This window comes from Molothrus ater, chromosome 5 (assembly GCF_012460135.2).
Source record: "Molothrus ater isolate BHLD 08-10-18 breed brown headed cowbird chromosome 5, BPBGC_Mater_1.1, whole genome shotgun sequence".
NCBI classification, from domain to species: Eukaryota; Metazoa; Chordata; class Aves; order Passeriformes; family Icteridae; genus Molothrus; species Molothrus ater.
In genome coordinates, this window is record NC_050482.2 from 68,244,925 (window position 1) to 68,263,204 (window position 18,280).

An 18,280-nucleotide genomic window follows, 5' to 3' on the forward strand; every position below is an offset into this window, starting at 1 on the left:
AAGGTTTTTAAGAGGTTATCACCTTTAGCCTGCATTGCAGCTGTAGCCACTGTTTGCTGGGATTAACACTTCAAATGCCAGGATTTTAGAGCGTGAGTGATGAACTGCTCATGCTCCTCATCAAGAGCACACAGAACAGCAGCACTTCCTGCCACACAGAGGTGGGATGTGGATGTCTTCAGTGCTAAAATTCTCATATGTCCATTCCTAAAGTCCAGCAACTCAGCAGTACTATCCCACAGAGCCCACCAGTGGTGGCAAGGACACCTGGCAGGTCACCCAGGAAGCAGGTGAAGGGAGCCTCCCAATTCCTGGTGTCCCAGCCCTGACTACAAACAATTCAAAGGGCTTGGAGTTGAGAGCAGAAGCATGGAACTGTATGTGCTTTAACTGCTTTATTTTTTGTGCAGGAGGGGAAAACAATAATAATTTAATTTTTTAGCAGTATTAATTTTCTTGTGCTGCCACCCAAACACTGCTTTGGGATTAACTCTGGCATATTGCTGCTGGAAGTGAGGTTCCTCTCTCCTTCTGCAGCCCTCTGAGGAGAAGCACCAGCCTTTCTCCAGAAGATGTTCCAAAAAGGTTTTGTCTGTGCCCACCTGAGTAAAAGTGGCCTTTGTGGGAAAAGGAGTTACAGTGGCACTGCAGGCAATGGATGAAAGAAGTTTTGCACAAGATAACTGCCCCTCTCACTACCAGGAATACTTCCATGTGCCCCTGTCTCCCTTACTTGCGCTCAGTTCTCCAGCTAAGACAGCTGTTCCCCTCTCCTGTCCACTTCCAGCCCCTGTATTTGGGATCTGCAGCCACAGAACATCCCCAAGGTTTGCACTGGGGTGGGGTTTGTGCATCCCTTGGTGTTCAGGCAGTGCACACGTGGGCCAGGGGCTGACTGAGCTCCTGCAAACCCTCTTGGGACACAGGAAGGAAAAACAGCCTCTAGAAATGCTGGGGGGGACCACCCTTGATATTTTCTTTGCACCCTCTCCCAACAGATCAGCCTTGAACTGGCTAAAATAACGTGGTAGCCTTGATTTCCACAGCTTTTGATTCCCAGCATGTACCAAGGGCTGGGAAATGACATTTTTGGCCCATCATCAGCTTGATTTTAACCCGAGAATGCTCCTGTACAGATGTTTTTCTTGCTTTCTCTAAAGCAAAGCCAAAGAAACAGTATGGGATGCTCTGAATGAGATGCCTAGGAAGACAGATTTGGGGTTTCCCAGCCAGCTCTACTTTGGCTGAGAGCAGCAGGAACATCCCAGCCCTGGAAGGGCCTTCTTGTCACGGCCTGTTCCCTGCAAACATGTTTGAGAGGCAGGATGGGGCCCCCACCTGCCTCTCTGAGCTGCCTGTATCAAACAGCACACGCAGCCAAACCACACTGAAGTCTGTCTGGGCTCTTGCTTAGGGCTAAACACCTTTTGCCAAGCTGCTTTGCTGCACTATCAAGCCTTTGCTCTCCACAGTAACAGCTCAGAGTTCACTTAACTAAAGAAAATTATTTGTTTTGAATTTTCCCCTGGGGTGGTTCACTTTTTTCCCCCAATTTTTCTGTTCCTCCTTCACTGCACTTTCTCTGGAAATGAATAAATGGGTAATTTTCTTTTTACCTCCCCAGCTATTTCAGGCACAGGCTGAAATGTGTGTCCATGGAGGTGGCCCCAGCCTGTGTGTGCTATTTGGCTGTGTAAGGGATGAGCTTACACTTTCCTCTTTTCCAGGAGATGCATATTCTGCTTGCTAACATCAGCAGGTCAGGACAGGGGCATCAACAGGCAAGGTACCATCCATCTGCCAGCTTCTGGGTGTTTTCTTCCACGCTTTCTCTCTTCTGGACACTTGCATGCACTTCCAGGCATCATTCATACATCCTGATTAATGTTAATATGCCTAGGTGTGAAGACTACCTTCTAAAACAGGGTTTTGATTCAGATGTGCAGGAACATTTCAAATCTTCTGGTGACTACTTAAGTGTCAAGCCTGCTCTTAAATTTTCCACTGCCAACTCTGCAGAACAAGTGCAATATTATCCATTTCCCTAACTCCTTTTCCATTAGGCTGAACCATCTCACTGTTAATCTGCAGTGCTTGCCTCTCCCATCACAACATCACAGAGAATTTTTCCTCATTTACTGCCTCCTTTGTTCTCTGTATTTGTCCAGTTTCTTAAGGTGCTGATCTGGCTTAGGGCTTGTTTACTGTGCCCAACTGGAATATTATGCATGCTTATACAAAGATGAATAAAGATCAATATTCTCATTGATTTGCCCTGGGCTTCAGGCTACTTTCAGCAGTAAAGCTCAACTTACAAAGCTGTGTTGCAACAATGCTCCAGGAGGAACTCTGAAATTATCCTGAAGTGCTGCTTTTGCTTCACATGTGACTTGCAAAAATCTGTGTACAAACACTGAAGGAAATTTGGATGAAAACATAACAGGGTTGGTAACTACACTAGGTACACCTGGATGGGATAGCCCATTTTCCTCTGCATCTCTAAAAATCTTGGTGATAGTTCCTCTTAGCTGGAATAAAGGACCAGGATGTTCCAGATAACGCCTCAGTCAGCTTTGGGGGAGCTATAGGGGGTACAAACCCCCTAGTCCTGGACTCCAGCTGTGAGGTACAGAAATCTGAGACCCTTTCTTAATGACCTGCTTTGAATCACTGCTGTCACTGACTAACATTGAACACATTCCTGGGGACACCCAGGAATTTTTTGATCCAAGTGTAACAAGTTTCTTCCTCTTTCCTGAGAAGGAAGATAACAAAACTAACAGAGAAAAGTAAAAGGTAAATAACTCCAACATCTTCCAGTGTGAGAATCACAGTCAAACACTTAGCTAGTTACTATTTGGCTTTTCAAAAGTATGCAAGACCTGGATTTGTGAAGGTCTTGCTACCTTCATGAAAGAAACAGACCATGAGATCCTGCACAAACAGTCTCATTTTGTCACAGACAAGCATCTGCAGATAGCTCACTGATGAGCTGGATGAAACCATCAGAAAGGACCAGAACACTTCTGCTTCAAGTAGTACTCTTTAAATCCAGAACCAACACAGCTAAGCATGCACATGCAAAGGCTCATCCATCACTACACGTGTGTCACAAAACCAGAGCCCAGTGCTTTGTCAGGAAGCTGGATCAGCAACTGTGACAAAAAGCTGTAACAGGTATCCAAAATCTAGAAAGAGGGGGACTTCAATCCAGACACACTTATTGCCCAGCACAGAAATGTGCTGAAAAGCAAATGAAGAAATAAATGCCATAACCATCTATGTGGAAAACAGGAGCTGGAGCCTAAATGCAGCAGCAAAGAGCAGTAAAACCAAAAAACCCAACCTTGCTAAATAATCTTATTTCCTAAGAGCAAATTTAAAGCATTTCTTCCAGAAACAGATTAAATAAGCTTGGAATCAGGATTTCCTTAGCAGTCAATCTCCATTTGAGAGGAATGAGACAATAAAAGGCTTATCTAGCATTTAGAGTTTACCTTACATGAAGGCACACACATTAGAGCCTCAGGTTAAAAACACAGCATAAAACCAGTGTTGCTGCAGCTTAGCAAATGCCCTTCATGGCACAATGTAGAATTCGTACAGTTCCTGGTTCACTGCAATCCTTAGAGGAGATGATTTCAAAACATATTTAAGTTGCAATTAATCAGCTGCTATTTTCCATGGAAGAAATCTCAGAATTGAGATTAGGAAGAGTCAGGGTACAGTTTGGATCTCCTGCACAGAAGCAACAGCCTTGTGATGGGAAATGGATTGTGTTTGTTTTATCTAAGCAGCACAGTTGTGTTATTGTAGTTTTCTCCTTTGACAGAAGATAGAGGGAGCAGAACTACTGACCCATTTTTCAGGGAGAATGATGCTCTAGAATCCTGGAGTCCTACTCAAAAGCCTTGCCTGCAATCCAACATTATTCCTGCAAATAGCTTGACACTGCTCCTTGCTCTTGAATTCCAGCTTCACAGAAGAGCTCAGGTAGGAAGTCCTTGCACAAACAATCCCACTTTTCAAAGGTTGCTGGCAATGCCCCAGAGAGAAGTGACAAGGAACTCCATACACACACGCATTTTTATTTTAATAAATAGAGTTTTACAGGCTCAGGCTTTTTTTTTTTTTAATCACATATACAGAACAGGAAATGCCTCACCAAGTAACATGAATTGAACTACTAACCTTGGGAAGGAATACATGCCCTCTAGAACACTGAAGACCATAACTGAAAGGGGATTTGACATCAGCAGCAGAGTAATTTACTTCACAGATCAGATAACTTGAGAGAGACATGGCCAAAGCAAAGAGAGTGACCCTAAATGCACCACTTGTCTTTAGAGAGTCACAACAGTGTAAGGAAAGCCAAGAGCCCAAGTGCCTCCATTCCCTAGTGCCACTTCTGGATGAATATGTATGTCTTCACATCCTTTGAGCAATGCATTCTAACCACAAGTAGAGAGGCTAAGCACAGCAGGTATGCAAAATTATTCGATTGAAGAACAGATACTGGATGACACAGTAATGTTAAATTTCAAGATTTTAAATTAGCAGATGCTTTTGCATCCCCTTCAGTATGGCAGTGGAACAGATCCCACCTTCTCTCATAGAGGTTTAGTCCAAAAACTTCCTGTTGGCATTAGCACCAAAGAGAGCCACTCTGATTTCTGGCATCATCTGAAGAGAAAGAACACATCAGTTATGTGAAATGGGCAATAAAACTGCTGCAGGTTCTTCCTGCAGGCACTCTGGGATACTTAGGTTGGCTTCAAAATTAACAAGTCAGTTCATCTGAGCTTGCTGAAGTCTTTCCCTGATCACACATTGCCTGCTACTCCATAGACTGAAAGCACTGCCTGTACTGCAGCACATGAAAGAGATGCCAGATCTAGGGTTTTTTGCACTTGGGTGTAATAGGTCTCAGCCAAAGTTTGTACTCAAGCTAGCTTCAGTAATTCAAGTTAGCCTCAGCATTTCAGCATCTTGATTGCAGTGCAGTCATAACCAAGGCCTGCAGTATCAAAATCTATAGAATTTTATGCTTAAGCTTAATTCAAAAGGAATCATTCTGGGGAAAGCCATGTTTTTGCTGTAATTTGCTTCTTTCCATTCAAAAATAACTTCCTACTTGTCATTCCCAATGAAATCTGATGCCATGCACTATTGTGACACTTTGGAAACACAAGGATTTCATTATAAGAACTAGTTAATTGTATTTTGTTTACCCAGGTTGTTGGAGAAACTCACCTGCTGGGCTACAAGGTCCAGCCGACTTTCCAGGGTATTAGAAACTTTAATTTTACCATCACTGTTGTAGATTTCAACACCTCCAGCACTAAAGATGGACAACAAAAAAAGAAATTATTCAGTGAAATCCACAGGCCAGGGTCAGAATGTAGCAAACATATCCCAAATCAGCATTTATAGACAAGTCAGATACATGGCTAACATTTCTCTTTTTTTAAAAAACAATCTTTTTGATCATGTCTTAACAGGAATCAGCACAAAGAGATCCAGTGAAGCAGCAGCACAAAGCATCTTTGGAGTTATCAGGGACCACATCTATGTGCAAGGACCTCATTAGCATGTTTTAAATGGAAATGGAGCTTTGCAATTTGTCCCTTCAAAACAGCTTCTGACTCTGTGTTATTAAGACAGCTGTCACATTTTGGGAAGTGAGGAAAAGAGCTAGAAGTGCTGTTTGTTGGCCCATAGATAAAGATGACAGAATATACACCTTTGTCTATGGTACCTCTATGATACCATATGGAAACAGAGCCTTGCAGACAGAACAGACATAAACCCTATCAAGTGATTATCCTGCAGCACTTCAAGACTCAGTTTGCTTCATCTTCTCTCTCCTTAAAAGACCACTGGCTCAGTTCCTATGCACAGTTATCCCCTGCTCCAGTACTGTGAATCTGGCTGGAGATTGCACAAAACTTTTCCTCATATTTTTTGGTGGAGACAGTGCTTCTCTGCAGAAAACTGCAGAGGGTGTGTCCGATAAACTCAAATAAATGCCAGTTCCACAAGAACAGCAGCAGCCACTTTGAGGATATTCCACACTTAATTTTCTGACACTTATGTGAGCTGTGGCTTGAAAAGTTGCATTAAGTTAGTGTCCTGTACAAAACAATCCCATTTTCCTTACATATCTTCTGGCAGGAAGCTGTCTTGGTCAATATGAACATCCACATCCCTTTTTATGGCGTTTTTGTAGATGGGAATGCTCTTCTGTACAGCAGTCTAGGACACAAGATAAACCTACAGTTAGCACTGACAAATGCTACTGCAGCACCTGGGTTTGATCATTCAATCACTTGTACTAATAAAATGAAGGGATTGAGGCCTTTTTTTTTTTAATTAAACAAATGCATTTCAGTTTGGCTCTTCAGCCAAACCCAGTTATTATTCTTAATACTGTAGCCATGTCTAAAGTTTCCAAGGTAATATCCAAGCAGGGAAACGACCCCCAACTTTGGAAGCACATTGTAGCTGCAACAGAAGTGCAACAAGCAAAGCCTGTTTCCATATCAAACAGAGAGGGGGACCCGAGCAGCAAATCCAGCAGGGCACTGTCAAAATATTCCAGGTGTCTCACCTTAACCATGGGGAGATCCTGCTTCCTGCACCGAACAACTAATCTGGGCTCAAGCAGCTGGTAGAATCCCTGCAAGGAATAACCATTATAACCATTTCAGTTGCAGGAAGTCAATGTTTTCTTTGTCACAATTGTTTAACCCCAAGAAAGGAAAGAAGCTGATCAATTTGAAACCCAAGCCCCAACAATATCAGCCTCATTTATTCAGATCTTTGCTCACGAGTTTACCTCATGCAGCCATTCTGAGAGGACAGCACCAATATTTGGGGAAGAGCCCAAATATGGATGATGTTTTTGGAACTCAAGTGCAACTAAACACATGGAATCTCAGGACTGTGGTGCCCAGTTACACATAAGGATCACTGCTGTCTAAGTAGACAGAGCATGCCACCAAGGCCTGGAAGACATGCAGCAGTCTCAGAAGCCTGTTCTAATAACTCCTGCCTCGCAGTTCCTGTGGTTATACCTCAGGCTAGAACAGAATAAAGTGAGTTTAGTTCCAGTTTGAAGGGACCTACAATGATCATCTGGTCCAGCTGTGAGCACAGATCCCTCACTGGATCTAACATAATGAGCCAAGAGAATTGTGGCCAATTTGAAAGAAGAAGAAAGGGTTTTTTTTGATGTAGAGCAACACCAGACCTGAGTGTGAGAAAGAAACAACAGCACTTGGAGGCACAAGCTGAGAAAACTCTGCCAAGTGTGACAGGAGAGCTCGTGATGGCTCCTGGGAGCTCACAGCAACAGGACCAGTCTGTGCCAGAAGGAGGCACCAGAGCTCACAGCACCGACCTGGCCAATGCTTTCTGGACTTTCAGCTCTTCATTTCTGGGCTTTGAGGATGTTCTTCTAGGCAAGCAAATCTCTGGTTTCTGCTTTCTGGGCCTGCTTCTGTCACAGGCTCATTCCATACTACAGTAAATTTGTCAAGGCTTATGAAGTCTCAAATGCTGAAAAGGTTTTCAACAGGTATTGACTGACTTGAGGGCTTGGAGGAGTAGCCTCTGACAAAGGAGCACTTGATCCAAATCATCACTACAGAGCTTAATGTGTGCACCCTAAAATGAGTGTGTGCACATCTGCAATTATTCTTACAATGGACCTGCTGCTGGTATCCCAGGTTCTACAGCTCAAAGTAAGCCACAACCTTGTCTGCTCAGGACCCAAGACTCAAAGATAATGAAATGATGTTTAAAACACAAGGATCACCCAGATCAGCATTTGATGCAGACTCCAATGCAACTGTAACTTTCAGAGGGCCATTTCTTACAAAAGAAACCGAGGGGGCTAGGGGACAATGATCCATTTTTTACAATTTAAATATTTACCTGTAGAACTAGTCCATCCAGCAGTGTCTGGTACCTGGCAGTATCCTTCACCACCTTGGCAAGTCTCTGCTTGGCCTCATTCAGCAAATCCTACATTCAGAAGAAATCAGATCAGCAGAGCCCATCTGTTTGGCATTTGGTTTCATGCCTACCAACTTTCTGTACTTCTATTATAGCTCTCACACCCTGCCAACACGTAAATGTACACTCCAGCTGGTGTTCATCCAAGCTAGACCTCCATCTCTGTGCATGGCACACCATCCCTGCCCAACACTTCCCTTCCTCCTGCCCTGGGCTGACCTCATTCTAACCTGACAATAATTCCTTTTGTGTGAAAAAGGGAGAGCTCAGGAGTTCCATTCAAAAGAATGGTACTTAAAATGTTAACTTAGATAAATTAAATATGTAGTAAATAATTGCTTCATGTAAAATAATGCAGTTGTCCAAATAATTTTTTTTCAGCTTTATGGTTGAGCAAAGAAATCCAATCTATTTTTCCATCAAATAATATTCAGGTTAGGTATTCTTTAATTGTAAGTAAATGCAAATAAAAATTTTAAAGAGAGAGCTTATTTTTAATTTGAAGTAGCTCTCTCGATTATCTTTACTCAGCAAATTAGTATTGGATGGGATTGAACTTTAAAGAAATTTTTAAAGAGTCAACTCAAAGCTCCTAAAACTGAACCATCAGGAATACTTCAGACAGAGAAACTCTCTCCTGTCCTACCTCATGGTGTTTAGAAAAAGAGTGCACAGTAACACAATCAGTATGAAGATATAAAAGTATCACAGTTTACTGTCATGGTCAAACCTAGTTATTCTGTCCTCCCTAGAGAAACTGCATTTCTGGAACTGCTCGTCTCTCATGAAAGAAGCCAAAGATCTGATATGGAAAGAAAGAGTGAGCAGCATGTGACTTTAAATGTCTTAAAATGAGGAAGACTGTTTAGAATTACTCAGAAGCATGAGGCTGAGTCAACAAATGAATGAGGAAGAGATTACCAGCAGAGACTAACACAACAGAGTTAGCCCTTGAGCAATCCACCTTCCTCCTCTCTGGGAATACAATCTAAAGTTTGAAACTCATTTTAAAGAATCAATAAACTAGTGATTTTCTTCTGCTAACTCTTCTTTTTCATGGTAGCATCAACCTAAACATTTATCCCATCTTTTATTTTTGACTTCCACGGGCCTCTCAAGCTTTTCCAACAGCTCAACAGCCCCATCTAGCAGAATATGGAACACCCAAACTATCTCTGAGGTGGGAGAGCACAGCAAAGGTGCTCAGTGAGCAGAATGGGCACACACTGCCCGTGGTGAGAGATACACACAGGAAACCCAAACAAGCCTGAATGCAGCCTGTTCTGATGAATGATTACTCACTCTCTGTGTCAACACACACAATGGTCACCAGAACAAGAAGCAAAACTTTTCATGGCCTATGGGCCATTGAAGGACACAAAAACTCCCACTGAGTGGTGTTTTAAGCCTCCTTGATTATGCCATGCTGGGTTTTTTATATAAACACTGCTTCAGGCAAACAGAATTTCAAAGTTCTACCAACTGTGTAAGAGAGAGTTGCTGCTCTTTAAGGAAACAAGCTACTGTGCAAATGACAGATACAACACTGCCTGCAACGCTCCTGGCAGACCAATGTACTTCCCTAAAACAGCAGGTAATGGAAACTGTGAAAATACGAAGATAGCAAAGCTGGACTAAACCCTCAAGGGAAGCAAACATCACTCTATCAAAAATCCTATTTTCTGTAGAGAACAGTTCCATTTCCTAACTTATGGCAGAGATAGAGACTGTGTGTCTACTTCAGAGATACTCACTGCAATAAGGTCATCCCTTGCCTTGAGGACCTTCAGCCTTGCTTGATTCATCAAGTTGGACATCTGACTGCAAGTTGCATGATAAAGTTGAATCAATCCATCAGCCTTTGACAGAAGAACTGTAACACTTGCATTTAAAGGTAACAATTCTACAACACTTAAAGCCAAGGTCCATTCACCTGTCTGAATCTGTTTCTGGACTTGCACAAAATATTAAACTGCAGAAGCCCTTTCTTGGTGACCCAGCCAAACTAAACCCAACATGATCATTTGTCCCAGGGTAACAGACCAGGGTAAAGTTCTAGATGTTAATTACATAAAGAAATGGGAAGGATTCTTTCATCACACTGTTATACTATTGTAGCTCAGCTCTGATCATTTCTCCCCCAAAAAAACCAAACTCATAATTATAACTAAATATGTTTAAACACAGAGGAGTGTTTACAGGGCCAGAGAATTTTGTATAAAATGAATAACAAAATTCAAACTCAGGCTCTGAGGTCAGCTGTCTAGCCCAAGCAACTTACATTTTCTTTTGCTGTTCAATTTGCTTCTCCTTCTTTTCATAATACTCCATGATTTTCAGCCTCTGTGTCTGAACAAGGCGACCCTTCTCAATGTTGAATTCTTCTTCTGCCTACAGTAAAAATTAAACAACTGAAGTGGAAATTGATTCCTTGGGCTGAAAAAAACAGAACCAAAATGTAACAGAGCACATTCACAGACAGGATAGGATGATACAATCTATGGTTCCAACCCTTCATCTCTTTAAGTAATTCTTACACAAGGAGGGTTGACAGCACAGCTTTTAATTTATTTTTGTAAAGCCTCACAAGACAGAATGTAAAAAACATGGATAATTGTCCTACTTATATCTGAAAATCCAATCTCAGCTTCCTAATTCTGTCTGCAGATCTTCAGGAATACATGCTTTAGTACTGATTAAATATTTGTGTAAACCTAAATGTTTAAGGGAGATTAAATATTATCAGCAACATGTATGCTGAGTCCAATACCAGCAAGGCATTTCACTAGTGCAGATTGCTGGGGCTGAAAAGCACCATTAATCCTTCTTCAGTAAACATCTATACTCTAACACCAGGTTAATATTAAACCCAGTCTCTTGTGGCTTAAGCTAAGTGAAGCATTCAGCAAGTAATTCAACTCCTGCCTTAAATACTAATTTAGTGGGGGAAGGTGTTCTACTCAATCCAGTTGAGTCACGTTACCTCTCAGCTCTCCTGATTGCTCAAAAAAAGGGTTGAACTTTGATATGAATATATTTATATTCAAGAACCACCAAAACATTGACCAAAACCAGCTCTGAGTCATTTTCATTTGTCAAAAGCTAAGAAATGCTATCTTTGTTTGGTACATTTTTGCTATGTACTAACTAAACAAAAACCAGCTGTAGCTTACAAAGGTTCTCTCTGAGACTTTCAGAGCAGGATGTGGGAGGCAGTTTTCCTTTTGCACTTACTGACAGTGAACTTCCATTTTTACCTTTGCATCTATTTCTTCAGCCTTTTCATTGGCTTCCTGCTCGATGAAAGCCATCATGTGCTTGATCTGTAACATGAGAGAGGAAAGAAAATGTTTTCTGTAGGAAAGGACATTGACCAGAGGAAGTAGGTGTATATATCTACTCATCTGTACATCCTCCATATCCATTTACTATTTCATACAAGAGTTTTGCAAGGAAATGTCATTAAGCGTACACAAGAGCCAGTTAATCTTGACATATATTACAAGAAAACCATTTTCCCCAATAATTCTACATAATGCTGTTTCACTAGCTGCCATTAGAAGAATGTACTTCAGGTATGCAACCACAAAAAAGCCCAAAACAAACCAACCAACCCCAAAGTAAATTTGTATAAACGCGAATCTATTTTTGGGTATAAATGCAAAGGTATTTTTGTTCTTTATTAATGAGCCCAACTTTTTCACCCTTGGGATTATTAAATAAACCTCCCAGACTTCAAAAATCCTCAGACAGCAAAATGAGTCTGTTTGTTACGACATTTCCGTGAAACATAAAGATTACATAGATGGCATCTCAATGAACCTGGGCCTTCAAGAGGTGCACAGTGAAGCAAAGCAAAGTGCCACTGACCACTCTGGTCAGATCTGTACAGCCACAAGCTCCTTGGAACACCAGAGACACTTCTTTTGGGAAACTGTAATAAATTCTGTAAAAACCTATAAGGTCACTTTGGAGGGGCTGGGGAAGGAGACAGCAGCAGCAATGCTCTGTGACCCAGACCACACCAAGAATGTCACATGCTGCTTCAGAGCCCCACAGGAACCAAGAAGTTCTACTTGAAAAACATTTCTGAAGCCACCTCAAAGCACTACAAAGCCCAGGTCCAGCAGCTGAGAGAGCAGGAAAGCAATCAGACCCAGTTCTGTTCATCCATCACATGCCTCTCTGTGAGCAGACCTCAGTTCAGGTTCCCATTTGGGGCAGACTGGAAGGACTCATTCCCAACTAAACTGCAACTGGGATGAGGCACAGACACTTCCATGGCCAGATGGAGCAGACCCTAAAAACTACTGCTTGCACTTAGCAAGGAGACATATTTTGCAGAAAATTCAGTCTGAATAAACTCACACAAAAGCCTCTATTTATAGAATATTTATAGTTAAAATGTTTTAAAGAGATTAGAAAGGTGCCAAGGTGAAAAGTGAGCCAATGTGCAGCACTAAGCCCATAGAGATGAAAAAACAGAAGTGAAGAAACAAGTGGAAGATTTTAAACACATGTTAGCACAGTGGAAGAAGTGAACAGTAACATCTACATCCTCAAAATCAAATCAGCAGGTTTTCTTTTAATTTGTGTCTGCAAAGACTCTCAAGTGCTTGTCCACCTACCCTGCATTTCAGAAAGGACAAGAGAGGCATTTGAAATAAGGATATAATTTTGCTGAATAGCCTATTGTTGAAGAAGACTTGAGAACTTAGCAGCAGCAGCCTTTATGTGACTGAGTCACTTCCTCCAGGGTAGTTGGGTTTCTGAATTTTGGAAAAGCACTTTTAACAGTTCTGGGTGTTCAGGAAACATCAGAGGTGTGTAAAGAAAAGGAATGAGATGGAAGCAAGCTAATATGGAATGCACTTCTCCTAGACTGATAAGACTGTACAGTGTTACTTCCTTCAAAAGCTGCTGTACTCAAATCCCCTTTTGCTTTTTCTAGAAATGAAGAGAGATCCAAAGTGAGATTTTCACATCAAAAAATAGGATTAGTTTTAATAACAGTGACAAAAAAGTATTTTGAAATGAGAGACTTATTTTAAGGCAGTATTTCCTATAGAAAGGAAGAAGGGGTTTTCCTGACAGGAGCAGTGTGATCACCCTTTCCAAGGGAAGTTGTAGATGTTAGATGGGCTTCAGAAGTGACCAGATGGAGCAATGTATTAAATACCTTTGACAGAACAACAAAGCAAGTCTGACAGTGGAAAAAGTCTCAATCAGAGATGAGTTTCAGAGTGACAATCATTAGAAGTGTGGTGGCAAGGAGGACCTGCTGGTAAGTTCATACCAGACTGATCCACATGCAGGATTGCCAGCCATCAGCACTGTCCAGTTAACAGGATCATCCTGGACTCAGGAGTGTAAAACACTGACAGGAATGTGCAGATGTGGAATGCCATCAGTATTACATGTTTGACACATCACCAGAGCCTGAACTGACCTTTGAAGTTCAGGGTCCATTGTGGCTGAGCAAGACCACCCTAATGTCAGCTTTATTTTTATTATCATAAAAGAGGCAGGGAAAAAAAAAACCAAAACACACGAGCTTTGCAGATAAAAGGAATACAATGTAATGTTACAATTCTCCTTCTGGAGAAAGGCAACCTACCAATTTTACTTTCATTGTGATGCTTCCTTGCCAAGAGACTATGTTTACTGAATGAGAAAGTGAGACACGAGTACTTGTGATGCAGAGGACGAAGGGAACTCGCCTGGTCTGCTCATCACCTGCAGAAACTCCCCAGACCAGCGCTGACTGGATCTCCAGGGCCTTTGACACCACACACCAACCCCAACCCAGCTGAAAGCAGTTTTTTTAGCTGAGGACAGTGTTTACTGTCAACAGGGAGAGGGTGTCCTGCCTCTGGAGGGGTGTGCACAGCCAGACTTCAGGGCTGAAAGTTTCCATTGCAAGCCAGCCCCTACTCTGCTTAGGATGTAGAGCTGAAAAGGGCATTCAGGAATGCTGAGCAGCCCACCCACATGCGAAGGTACAGCTAACTGCAGGTTACACAGCTACAAGCCGAAAAGAGATGGGAAATCCTTAGGGAACCATAGAATCATTATGGTTGGAACAGACCTCTGGGATTACCCAGTCCAACCATCAACCATAACCTTTAATACACTAAACCACTTCAGATCCAGACACCTCCAAGGATGCTGATTCCATCACCTCCCTGAGCAACTCATTCCAATGCCTGACGACCCTGACAGCGAAGTATTTTTTTCAATATCTGATGTGAATCTCCCCTGTCTCAGTTTAAGACTGCTTTCTCTGGTTCTCCCTTCTGCACGAAGAAGAGACTGGCCCTCATCTCTAAGCATCCACCCCAGCAGCCTGTAATACACAGTGCTCATCTGAGGCTCTGCATTTACCCGTCCTGAGGTGCAATTAACCCCTGCAGACAGCACACAGCCTGCTCGGGAACCCTCTCGTCACAACCTGGCCTATCACGGCACCAAAACGCCTCATGGAAGTTCCCGTGGGGCCCATCCACCCCGGCAGGGGAAAAATCGCCTTGTCGGCAGACTCCTCTATCCAAGCCAGGATCCTTCCCCTCCACCGATCTTCCGTTCCCAGAGCAGCAGGCCCGGTAGGGCAGCAGGCCCGGGCCAAGCGCTGCGCTGAGGGCCCGGCGCCGCCAGCCCCGCTCGCCGCGGCCCCTCAGGGGCTCCGCTCGGGCCGGGCCGCGCGGCCCTACCTGCTTCTGCACGTCCGCATCGCTGAGCGCCATGGTGGTGACAAGGACGGTGACAGGGGCGGTGACAGTGACAATGACAGTGACGGTGGCAGTGGCGGTGGCAGCCGCAGGCCCTGCAGACGCGGCCGGTGCCGTCGGTGGCCGCGAGCGGAGTCAGATCCGGTTCGGGTCACGGCCGGGGCGGGGGCGCCATACGCCCCGCCCACCGCGCATCCGGACCAATAGGAACTCGAGGAACCAATGACGTAACACCGCCATATATGGTGGTCGCGTCGCTGTCGCTGTCACTGTCCCGGTGTCATTTACCGGGAGTTAAAGCTGCAGCAGACAGCGCTGAAACGCGGGACGAGCTCGCCTGCCAGCCCCCAAAGCCGCTTTATGTTGGCAGCAGGGAGAAGCAGAAGGACGCAGGAAACAGCCGGGCAAGGGGAGGGCAAGGAGGGCCTGGCAGCAGGCTGGCACTGCGGCCATTCTTTTCTTTATGGCAAAATTCAAATAAACTTCATATTTCACGAATTATGGCATAACTCAAAAAAACTTCAAATTCAAACAAGCTTCATCATCTGTAATAGTATTGGTTTGTTCTAATTACCAAGAGGCTTCCACTTCCACTCTGCAGGAACATTTGGCGGAAAAGACAAAACCATTCCTCGACAAATCACTGTCAAATGTGGTATTCGTCACATCCATGCTTCTTTCTGATTTATTTCAATTTCCTTACTTTTTTCTGCGCTTTTTTTTTCCTCTGTGGAAAAGCTTCTTATAAAACTCTGTGTGCAACTTTGCTGTCTTTTCATATTGCCTTTATAATGCCAACAATCAGCTTGTACTTCGGGTCTGGAGAACGCTTTACTATTACTTCAGGCACCATCTAAATAATATTGAAACCAGGTTTTGATAAAGAAAAAATAACATATTATAGCAAATGATAACGATGTCTATTATTATAAAATAAATATTGCTAAATAAAATAACAAATACAGTTGGAATTATATCCAGGCTCTGTTTCTTTTCCGTGTGCCCTCTGCCTTGCCGGGGGCGTTCGGTTTGGGACTCTGACCCACCGAACCCACACCTGTAGCCACATGACCTGGAGGTCAGGGCGGCAGGAACTGCACTGCCAAGGGCTCCTTTTCCTCCGAATCCACGAGGAAACGGGACAGGTTGGCACAAACCCCCCCCTCCCCACATTTATTCCCGGTGCCGGAGGCTCCGCGACCGCCGCGAGACGCTCCCGCCCCGTCACGCGGGCGGAGTCCCCGCCTGGCCCCGCCCCCTCCCTGGCGCGAGCCGTGACGCGCGGCACGCGCCGCGCCGCGCCCCGCGCGCTCCTGCCCCCGCCCCCTCCATCATGGCGGCGGCGGCGGCGGCAAATTAGGGCAGAGCCCGCGCACCGGGCGCGCTCCCGCCTCCCCCCCTCCCCTCCTCACCGCCCCCGGCGGGAGCGACCCGGGAGCTGCGGCCGCTCCTCCACCTCCAGTTCCTCCCCGCGGCGCCCGCAGGTGAGGAAACGGGCGTGGGAGCGGGCGGGCTGGTTGTTGATTTATTTTTGTTTGGTTTGTTTATTTCTTTCTTTCCCTGTCTGTCTACGTTTACTCATTAATTCAAGGGTGGTGGGGGAGCGGGGACCGGCGGCCCCGCGCGCTCCCGCCCCCTCCCGCGCGCGCACCCCCGTCCGTGAGTGGTGGGAGGGGGGGGCGCGGCGAGCCGGGAGCGCGCGTCTCGGCGGGGGCAGGCGCGCCCCCTGGCGGCCGGTGCCGCTGCCGGCCCCGCCGTGGCCGAAGGACCCGGGGCACCCCCGGGACTCCCTCGGGGCACCCCCGGACCCGGCGGGTAGCGGTGGCGAAGGGGCCGTGCCAGGCTCCCGTCGGCGGCTCCCCCGCTGCAGGGGCCGCGGCCGCGCGCATGCTGCGAGTCCCGCACGGCGCCGCCGGTGACTCATCCCGCCGCCGTGCCCGCCCGGGTATAAATAAATATCTCATTCATCGCCGTAGTAACTGAGGGGCTCACGCTGCGCTCCCGCCGGCGGCTCCGGCGCCGCTGAAACTTGGAACGGCTTTTTTCGGCTCCTCAAACCCAAACAGGCACCTTAAGACAGAAAGTGAATGGGAGCTCGTTAATAAAAGCTGTGCTTGTCATAATTTAATGCTGTGATGAGATGGTTTGAAGCTGCAAAGGATTGAGGACCTTCGTGGTGGGTAACGCGTGCAGCTTTTGTTTTTCTTCCTAGAAGAGAAATCACCCCGTTTGCCTAGAATGCCCACCTAATTGCATTTCTGTCAAAGGTCAGCTACAGCCACTGTCCAGATAAAGAACAATTATGTTTTCCAGTATTTCTATCCATTAAGTGCCACCAGAGGATCAGTATTGGCTGCAGTATTGATTCATTTCCAGTAGGAACTGACGTGTTTGAACTGAGCATTTCTCAGTTTATTATAAACAATCTCTTAGTCATAGCCTCAGACACAGTTGGAAAAGTACTCCGGAGAATTTATCTCCCAAGCTGATCACAACTGGATGCTTTGGATAGTCCTGCCTGTTATGGGAAGTCTCTTCAGAGACAAACTGCTGCAAGGTTTAACTAGCCCACACATGCAAGTCTCACCCAAAATCCCCACATCTGGTAAGGCTGCAGAGTGCCTGAATATTTTCCATCTTGTTGATACGGGGTGTGGCTCTGTAGACCTGCAGCTCCTTGAAATTGGGCGCGTTTGGTAAAGGGCACCGAGGCTGTAGGTGCAGCTGAGCTGAGCGTGGCTGCCTGTTGCAGAGATTGATGGCAGGAAGACGACCCAAACCGTGAGCATATCGAGGTCAGGAGGCCCTAAAGATGATTTGAGCTGCAGTGCTGCCGTCCTGCTGCCTCTGTGCCTGCCCTTGCCTGGCTGAGCACTCGCTGGCTGGGGCTGTGGGTGCATTGCAATAATTCAGCAGCAGCAGGAGGAGTTCTGCCACAGCAGCTCACAGGGTGACTGGCTTTATGGCTGGTGAGTGAGGCTCCAGGTGGGGAATGCATCCAGCTCTGGAGCGGTTCCATTTTGGAGTGGAAGCTGAGGGCCGTGGTGCTGCTGTTTCTGAAATCCATAGGTGCCATTGTTTGTAAAAACCAGCTGAACTGCTCTGGGCAGTCGAGCAGTGATGTTGCATTTTGGGGTTTGAATGATGCAAGCAAACACATCTTGATGCCCAGTGGGGTTTTACAGACAGGGGCTGAAACACGGGCTGGCCTCATGGCTGGGGATTATATTCGCTGTATTCATTGGTAGGCTTGTGCTGCCCATTATCCAATTTATAACTCTGCTGTGGATTAGGACGTGACAGATGGGGAAATGTCAGTCCTGCTGCAACTCCTGCTCTCAGGTCGCTTGAGCAGCTCAGCCCACATGAAACAAGTGACAGCAGGGCCGGAGGAGGGACAAGCTAAGTCAGCTTCAACAGGTATAGCCTTCTGTCCCCCAAGGGTGCAGGAACTGGGAAAGGTGATTTTTGTTGTAGGGAGTAATTGGTAATAATGTTGATCTCTGTAGTTTTGTAAGGACGTATTCCTGCAG

General features: G+C 45.3%; 2 protein-coding genes across 2 annotated transcripts in view; one reads left to right on the forward strand and one right to left on the reverse strand.

The window, feature by feature from the left end:
- Positions 1-4,068: 4,068 nt before the first annotated feature.
- ATP6V1E1 (ATPase H+ transporting V1 subunit E1) lies at positions 4,069-14,889 on the reverse strand. The gene is made up of 9 exons (XM_036401347.2): positions 14,730-14,889; positions 11,277-11,342; positions 10,301-10,410; positions 9,774-9,840; positions 7,939-8,028; positions 6,611-6,679; positions 6,161-6,255; positions 5,254-5,341; positions 4,069-4,683 (listed from the first exon to the last, which is right to left on the reverse strand). Exons 1-9 carry the CDS (start codon positions 14,760-14,762, stop codon positions 4,621-4,623), a joined length of 681 nt encoding a protein of 226 aa, XP_036257240.1. The 5' UTR covers positions 14,763-14,889; the 3' UTR covers positions 4,069-4,620.
- Positions 14,890-16,074: 1,185 nt separating this feature from the next.
- Positions 16,075-18,280, forward strand: part of BCL2L13 (BCL2 like 13) — a 39,310-nt gene continuing 37,104 nt past the window's right edge. Inside the window, exon 1 of the mRNA XM_036400631.1 lies at positions 16,075-16,231. The gene's annotated coding sequence lies outside the window, so the exon portion shown is untranslated. The remainder of the gene's footprint in view (positions 16,232-18,280) is intronic.

What these genes read in the sequence shown, in the direction of transcription:
- ATP6V1E1 (XM_036401347.2), bottom strand. Translation starts at nt 14,762, where the DNA reads ATGGCGCTCAGCGATGCGGACGTGCAGAAGCAG. An exon ending in TGGATGGACTAGTTCTACAG is followed by an intron (nt 6,680 to 7,938) that starts GTAAATATTTAA and finishes TATTCCTTGCAG; the next exon opens with GGATTCTACCAGCTGCTTGA. An exon ending in AGGATCTCCCCATGGTTAAG is followed by an intron (nt 6,256 to 6,610) that starts GTGAGACACCTG and finishes CTTGTGTCCTAG; the next exon opens with ACTGCTGTACAGAAGAGCAT.